Here is an 8,420-nt window from a genome sequence, read left to right as displayed (position 1 = left end):
AGTAACAATTTTTTTTAAAAATCATTCGTAAGTCCAGAATTGCACAGCTTACATGTTTGTTTATTTTTCTGTAGAGGCAAATGTTTCGAGAATTTGAACAGACTACTGAACACACGGTTTCCAAATAGTTAGTCCTTTAAAAATTTAACAAGTACTGAGATTATATAGATAAAATAGAATATCACAATGAAATGTCCATAGTTTCTACTGCTTACCAAACTCAAACTTACTAAAATCCAAATCAAACACAAATCTGGCACTTAACCACAATGTTTTTGTTCATAGTAAATATTGCTGGATATATATGTTGAAAGCAAAAGTATAAAAATTGTCTTTTTCGGTGCACAGCACCACTGAATAAAGAATAGGCACAGAAATTTTAAGTTGTTCACTAGTGTGACTTTGTACTGATGCACTTATCTGGTAGAAAGGCAATACCTTGAAATAGATCTCAGCATGCAAGATAAATTCAGTCGGGTACTGCAAATTTTACAATCTATTTATCATTGCTCAGGACAGGTTTGGCATTGTACAGAGATTTGTCCAATTTAAGGAATGGCAAAAGCATTAAAGTTTATCCATTATATCAGAAGAGCCTAGCACAGGGAATCCTTCATTGAACCTGGATGGAGATAAGAGAACAATGATGTTGAGAGGGGCGGCTGAGGCTAAATTATATCAAGGAACTTGTGTACTACTTGAACTTTTGACCCCAAGTGCTAAAATAAAGATCATGAACTGCTGATTAAAACAAGGGAATATAACTGATTTGCATAGTTATTAAAAACACAGTTGAAAAATGTATAAACTTGAGGGGAAACTAAGTAGAAAAAGAACGGGTCAACAACAAAGAGAACCGTGGGCTAGCTTAATATCAACCTCACTCACAATTCAGGATCAGCCCCATTCCAGCTGCCTTTCCTCGCACGTACTGAGTCTCACATTTCCCACACACAAATTTTGGCCTTATCTACACTGGGATTGTTGACCCAGAATTTCCTACCCTTGCTACCCGTAGTGAGCGTCACTGGCAGGAGAAACAACGAGTGTACCTGGAGGAAAGAAAGAGCCACCAAAGACTGCCAGCTTTTCAAGAACCACGTCATGCAGACCTGCTCCGTGTAGGGCTTGACGACGCCGTGTTCAAAACACCAGTGGTGCCTGCTTGGAGACTCGGCTATTTTAGTGCCCCGAGCGTATGGAGAGGGGAGCTTGCAGAGTCTGGCAAGCGGGAGCCAAGGCACCAGGCACCTGCCCCGAGCGCGGGTGGGGGGCCGGTTAGGGGGCTGCCCCGACGCCGGCGAGCCCCGCAGCACTTACCCAGGCACTTGATGCGGAAGCCGGCGGGCGGCTTGAGGGAGCGGCGCGTCCAGCCCTCCCGCAGCACCTCCAGGTGCTCCTCCTTGCCCTGGATCAGCAGCACCTGCTCGTCCAGCCAGCCCAGGAAGAAGGTCTCGGCCACGGCCGCCGTCACGCGCGGGTTCCAGAAGTGCTGCATGTTCTCCTGCTTGAAGTCCGCGAAGATCTCGTAGCCGATGCGGTGGCGCCCGAGCTGGGGCGGCTCCTCGCCCGGCGGCGGCGGCCGCTCTCCGTCCTGCCGCCCCTCCTCCGCCTCCAGCGCGGCCCCGGGGCTCAGGACGATGGCCAGGGAGTGCGGGGCGATCTGCAGAAACTTCTCCGCCTTCCGAGGCATCGCTGCGGCGGCTACGGGGCGCCGCAGCCTCTGCACGAAAGAGACACCCCCGAGCCCCCATCAAGGCAGGGCGGAGCTGGGCGCAGCTTCCCCCCACACGCACACCCACCGGGCGGGCGGGCTGCCCCTCTCCCCAGCACAGGCCTAGGCTGCCTCCTGTCCCCCCCCCCCCAGCTGCACGCGTGCGCCCAGCCCGCCTGCCGCCCCGGGAGGTGCAAAGCGGTGCTGGGCGCCGGCTCCTCCTGCACAACCTGCCGCCCCCTCCCCACCTAGCCTCGTGCTCTGCAGCCAGCCAGCTCCCGGGGGGCGGGTTGGGCTGCGGAGCTCTGCAGACGCACGTTACCTCCTGTTCCCGGCTCCTCTCCCGGCTCGGGGCATGCTCTACCCTGTCTCCAGACAGGGCATCTCGGGGCGCCGAGCTCCCTGCTCCGGTATCCCGGTGAGGGGCAGGTAGCGGGGTCCCGGCTGGGGGAGGAGCTGCAAAGCGGCTGGAGCTAACCCGGGGAAATTAACCCTCCCTAGGAGGAGACACCAAGGGGCGGGGGATCGTGCCTGAACTAAACGGCGACCGCTTGGGCAGGGCTGCCCTGAGGTTTGCTAAGGGAGGAGGGATAAAAGTGCAGCCACCAGAGCCTGCCTCCCTGGGCGTCTCTGTTCCTGATCTCTGCTCCTCCTCCCTCCCCTTAGCTCTGCTTCTCCTCCTGTGCCCAAGGGCCCATGAAACTCTGCTCTCTCTTTCTTGGTATGACAAGCTGTACAAGTGTTCCCAAAGCTACAAAGGCGGTGTTAAAAACTAAACTCCTTACCTCAGGGGTGGGCAAACTTGGGGGGAGGGGCGCACATCCCGCCCTTGAGCTCCCGCCGGGGAGCAGGGTCCCCGGCTTGCCCCACTCCACGCGACTCCCGGAAGCAGCGGCATGTCCCTCTCTGGCTCCTACACTTCGGGGCAGCCAGGGAGCTCCGCACACTGCCCGCGCCGCCCCCGCAGCTCCCATTAGCTGGGAACCTCATTTCTGGCCTCACCCCCTCCCGCACCAATTTCATGAGCATTAATGGCCAGCCAAACAATTTCCATACCCAGATATGGTCCTTGGGCCAAAAAGTTTGCCCACCCCTGCCTTACCTCCCTTGGAAGTGGCACCTCAGATTATTACAAAGGAAAAACTTGTGTTTGTTTTCATACCCAGCCAGCCGCAACCCCATGGCACTTTATGGACAGGTGAAAGACATTGCTCCTGGTCCAAAAAGTTTGCATAAAACTCTCATTGACTTTTTACCATTTATTCTATTTTTGTACTTTTGCATTTCTTTCAGCTTGGACAATAAAAACCCAATGAGTTAGTTTCACTTAGGTTCTCATGCACTATTATATTTCGCATTTCTCTATCACCTTCCATTTGGGGATCTCAAATCACTTTACAAACATTAATGAATCAATCCTCACCATCCTCACAAGTGTTGTATTCCCCTTTTCAACGATGGAGAAACTGAGGCACAGAAAAATTAAAGGCCTGATATTCAGAGTGCTCAGCACCCTCAATCCCTACTAAATTCAATGCACAGCACCTCTGAAGATCAGGCCCTAACTGATTTGCCACAGGTTGCCCATTGGAGAGCTCAAATTTCCTAACTTTGGGTATGTCTGCAGTGGCATAGGTATGGCACTGCAGCTGTGCCACTGTAGTGTCATAGTGTAGACATTTGCTACAGTGACAGAAAAGGGTTTCTTGTCAATGTAGTTCATCCACCTCTCCGAGAGGTGGTAGTGTTGGTTGGTGGAAAAATTCTTCTATTGACAGAGCCACCTCTACACCAGGGGTTTGGTCAACCTAGCTGTGGCGCTCAGTGCATGAAGTTTTTCACAGCCCTGAGTGATGTAGCTAGGTGGATTTAATTTTTGAGCGTAGACCAGGCCTTCTAATTGAGAGCTTTTATCACAAAGCCATCTTTCCTACAAGTTCTTCATTACCCTAACACTGTAGTTGAAAACGCTACAAGGGGAAGTTTGTTTTGTTAAAAAAATTCCATTTAAAAAAAGAATTATGAAAACATTAGTTTCCTATCGCTCTTCAGATCTGTAACAGCATATTGTCACCTTCCCAGATGAAAGAGGGAGAAGGTTGTGCCCAAATCCAAGGCCCACCAAATTCATCCTAATGCGTCTAAAATTAATTGTAAGCATCCTTTTTCAAATAGTTATATCAGGTCTACACTGGCCAAGTGTATTTAAACTACATTAGTATGAACTGGGTTGAAGCCTGTCCAGCTATCATGTCTTCTGAATCCTGAATTAATTTGTGTCCATGGGTTTTGGAGATGGCTCCATAAGAATTTGTTGTCATCTATTTAATTTCCATCAATTAAAGTGCAAACTTCTTTTCTATTTGCAGTAGCTCTTTCCCAATGGCTTAATATTTTATCTGATATCAGTGTTTCCAAGTTGAAGGGGCTCCCTCAGGGGTGCCAAACTATTTCAGGGGGGATAGGCAACAGAAGAGACCATCAATATGCTTACATAAACGGAAGGACCCAGATCTATCCCTGCATATGCTGCTAGGCAGATGCGCTAGATAGCTCCTTAAAAGTCACCCACTTCCCTTGTTCACCTAATAAGACTGCAAGCAAAATTTTCAAATGTGCAAAGTGACTTAGTAGCCTTTGTGAAAATACCTTTGAGGTTCTGGGCCTTAGGAGCTTAAATCCTATTGACTTTCAATGAGACAAATAGTCTCCAAAGTGCCTAACTCACTTTTGAAAACAGCACTTTAACTCCTAGGTCAGTTAGGTGCTTTTGAAATTTTTATCCTACATCTTGCCCCCATTGTGGCCCCAGTGTTGATGTCTGAGAGAGCAACTAACATAATACAAGGTGGGGGCCAGGTATCAATTTACCAGCCCACCCAAGATTCACATCTCTGCTCCCATGGCACTCAGGTTATCCTTGGGTGCAACAAATGGATGGCCCCTACCCCAGCAGCCCATAGCCTTTTGGAGAACAGGGGAATGAAGTGTGTGGGTGGGGGGGGACACTGGAGCTATTATCAAGTGATCTATCCCTTGTCACCCATTCTGAGCTTCTGGCAAACAGAGGCTAGGGACCCTTCAAAGCATGGTTTTGCATTCCTGCCCATCCTTGCTAATAACCATTGAGGGACCTATCCTCCATGAACTTATCTAGATCTTTTTTGAACCCGCTTATAGTCTTGGTATTCACAACATCCTCTGGCAAAGAGATCCACAGGTTGACTGTGCAGTGTGTGAAGAAATACTTCCTTTTGTTTGTTTTAAACCTGTTGCCTATTAATTTCATTTGGGGACCTCTAGTTCTTGTTTTATAAGGAGTAAATAACACTACCTCATTTACTTTCTCCACACCAGTCATGATTTTATACCTCTGACATATAGTCACTTAGTCATCTCTTTTCCAAGCTGAAAAGTCCCAGTCTTATTAATCTTTCCTCATATGGAAGCTGTTCCATACCCCTAATCATTTAACTTTTTCCAATTCCAGTACATCTTTTTTGAGATGGGGCAACCAAATCTGCATGCAGCATTCAAGGTGTGGGCCTACCATGGATTTATATAGAGGCAATATAATATTTTCTGTCTTGTCTCTCTTTTCTAATGATTCCCAACATTTTGTTAGCTTTGACTGCTGCTGCACATTGGGTGAATGTTTTCAGAGAAACATCCACAATGACTCCAAGGTCTTTCTTGAGTGGTAACAGCTAATTTACACCCCATCATTTTATATGTATAGTTGGGATTATGTTTTCCAATGTGCATTAATCAACATTGAATTTCATCTGCCATTTTGTTGCCCTGTCACCCAGTTTTGTGAGATCCCTTTGTAACAGTTTGCTGTCTGCTTTGGACTGAACTATCTTGAGTAGTTTTGTATCATCTGCAAATTTTGCCACCTCACTGTTTACCCCTTCTTCCAGATCATTTATGAATATGTTTAACAGTACTGATCCCAGTACAGAATGCTGGGGGATACCTCTATTTACCTCTCTCCATTCTGAAAACTGACCATTTATTCCTAACCTTTGTTTCCTATCTTTTAACCAGTTACTAATCCACGAGAGGCCCTTTCCTGTTATCCCATGAAAGCTTACTGTCCTTCTAACTCTTCTCAGGAAGGGTTGGTGTCCTGCTTGAACAGAAGGTCCTGTTCATTTGCTAGATCAAAAAGGCAGCCCTGAATCAGTTTAAACTCAGGCTATTGTCAATTGGTCTCTGGAGAATCCAATCTGAACTAGTTTATGCAAGTCCCTCCAGGTGGTGGCACTTCTCTGGAGGTGTTACAACCTGAGGAAGTTGGCTTTTATCACCACTCACTTTTCTCAATTAGCTGTGGTCACCCTCCCTGTGAAATTACAAACAGTCCCTGGACCACAATGATACAAATTTAATACAGTAAGATTTCCCACTGATATTGCAGAAAATTGCCAGACCTGTCACAGCAGGCAATAACACTGGGATGTTACACTCCATATTCTTTATGAAAATATGCTTATGATATGGATATGACATAACTGAGATATGTTTTATGCAAGATGGGTCATATGAAATATCATTGAAAAGGTTATGATTTACTGAATGTGATTATCCAATTTGTATGCATGTATCATTTCTGTATCTAAAGTTAAGAATATGGACTATGTAACAATTACAACTGGGTGTATATTTGGAAGACACCCACCAGACAACAGGCCATCAGATTTGCTGGGCCATTAGGAAGAAACAACAAGACTGTGAAGATACTAATTTGTCTACTTCCTGGGAGGCATCCTGAGAGGGAACTGTGACACTGCTAGATCAGGTGGTCTTGTCACCTGATACTAAACATTATCTTGGACTTCTTGTAACTTTCCACTAAAAGGAGGGGGCGGGGTCAAGTTTGGGAAACAAAAGATTCCCACCTTATGTAAATCTTATTTAAGAGTGGGGAGGAAGGCAAACAGGACACTCCTTCATTGCCTACCCAAGAAAAGGACTGCTGAAAGAACCTGAAGGGACAAAGGAACTCACCTGAAGGGAAAGGCAGGGGTGAGTCAAGACTGAGACAAGGGTCCAGTCTGTAAGAAGAAATAACTGGAACTCTGAGCTACGTAAACTCTGCATCCTGCCTAATTCAGTATTTAGGGTGAGATATTACATTTTGTAACCTGTTTCTTTAGTGAATCAAGCTTAGTTTGCATGTTTTGTTTTATTTGCTTAGTAATCTGCTTTGTTCTGTTTGCTATCTTTTTAACCCACTTAAAATCTGCCTTTTATAGTTAATACAATTTTTTTGTTTTCTATTAAACCCAGTTTATGTAATTTCTAACAGGGGGGAGAGTAAGAAGTCGTGCATCTCTCTCTTCACATTGAGGAAGAGGGCGAAATTTTATGAGTTTGCACTGTGCAGATTTTTCTATACAGTGCAAAACAATATGCCTTTGGGTCTGCACTCCCAGGCAGGTGGGCACCTGAGTGCTGGGGCAAGTCCCTTAAGCTGAGTCTTCCCAGAGCTGATCTCAATATCTGTGTCTTTCTGCAGCTGGGTGTGGCCCTGCCTCTGTGTGTGCTAGAGGAGACTTAAGAACCTGGCTCAGCAAGACAGGGTAAAAGGAAGCCCAGGCTGGCAGAACAGGCAGGCTCAGCAGTATCCCCGTATATCAGGTGGCATCTTAAAGGGGCAACCTGTCACAAACACCTGTTATTCCGTGTTGTACAGCACGATGAGTACTATGTTTATGGTAATAAATAGTATTCAGAATGGTGACACAAAAGTTAGATACTTTGCACAATCAGACCTTGTTTTTTATCCATACAACATATTTGAAAAAAAAACAAACCCCACTTTCTGTATTTACAGTCCCCTCTGTATCTGTTTATTGCTCACTAATGGGATAGAAAAGATATGATAGGTACTGATGATTACTAAGACCTGTTTAAACTGGTTTAATGCATTTATACACATACGTAAGAGAAAAATGTAACAAGGCAAATGAAAAGATAATTGTTTGTAATTGGTGTAAAGGGATAATCTGGTTGAGTGTAGTAACTCTGGCATGGGTTGAAGTATATCATCCTTTCAGGATCAGATCCAATTCACATTAAAGTCATCTCAAAGACTCACATTTACCTCACTGTGAATTGAATTAGACTCTTTGGTCCTGATTCAGAGCATATTAAAGTCACTTGAAAAATTCCAGTTGACTTCAAGAACTTTTGATCAGGACCTTGGAATTTTAAATTAAATACATTGTTTATCATTTGGTCCCTTCTTTTTTTCCTCCTCTTATCACGGATTGATTCCCCCCTCCCTTGCTCATTTTGTTTTATTTTCACTTTATTGTTCTCTTCTGCTAGTAAAAACAGTATCTCCTTTCCTCACCTTCACCATTTAACTCACTTCAGTGGACTGCTATCAAATGCACAAGATCTGTAGAAATTTAAGTGAAATTTCTAAATATCTCTGAAGTATTTAGGAGGAGTGAAGGTTTTCCTTGCTACTGGGGTGAAACCGCTCAAGATTTAGACACGTCTCTTTGAAATGAGCCTGCAGCATATTGTATTTATTTCTTGTAGCTAAGAGCAGAAACCCAAACAAACCCAATAGAGCTTTATTCATATGCTGTTCCTGTTTGATCCAGAGCTTAGGTGTGTCAGGTCTGTCTGGGGACAAACAACTTAATTAGTTTTAAGAGTGAATTCATCTGATGGGGTTGCTTGTGAT

General features: G+C 45.3%; 1 protein-coding gene across 1 annotated transcript; it reads right to left on the bottom strand.

Moving 5' to 3' along the window:
• Nucleotides 1–209: 209 nt before the first annotated feature.
• Nucleotides 210–2,268, bottom strand: LOC140910564 (storkhead-box protein 1-like). Its single transcript, XM_073341794.1, has 3 exons — nt 2,037–2,268; nt 1,321–1,723; nt 210–622 (listed from the first exon to the last, which is right to left on the bottom strand). The coding sequence occupies exons 2-3, from the start codon at nt 1,691–1,693 to the stop codon at nt 597–599; spliced, it is 399 nt and encodes a 132-aa protein (XP_073197895.1). The 5' UTR covers nt 1,694–1,723; nt 2,037–2,268; the 3' UTR covers nt 210–596.
• Between the last annotated feature and the right edge of the window lie 6,152 nt (nt 2,269–8,420).

This window comes from Lepidochelys kempii, chromosome 4 (assembly GCF_965140265.1).
Source record: "Lepidochelys kempii isolate rLepKem1 chromosome 4, rLepKem1.hap2, whole genome shotgun sequence".
NCBI classification, from domain to species: domain Eukaryota; kingdom Metazoa; phylum Chordata; order Testudines; family Cheloniidae; genus Lepidochelys; species Lepidochelys kempii.
The sequence above is the reverse complement of the archived record's forward strand: the minus strand, read 5'-3'. Positions and strand labels throughout refer to the sequence as shown.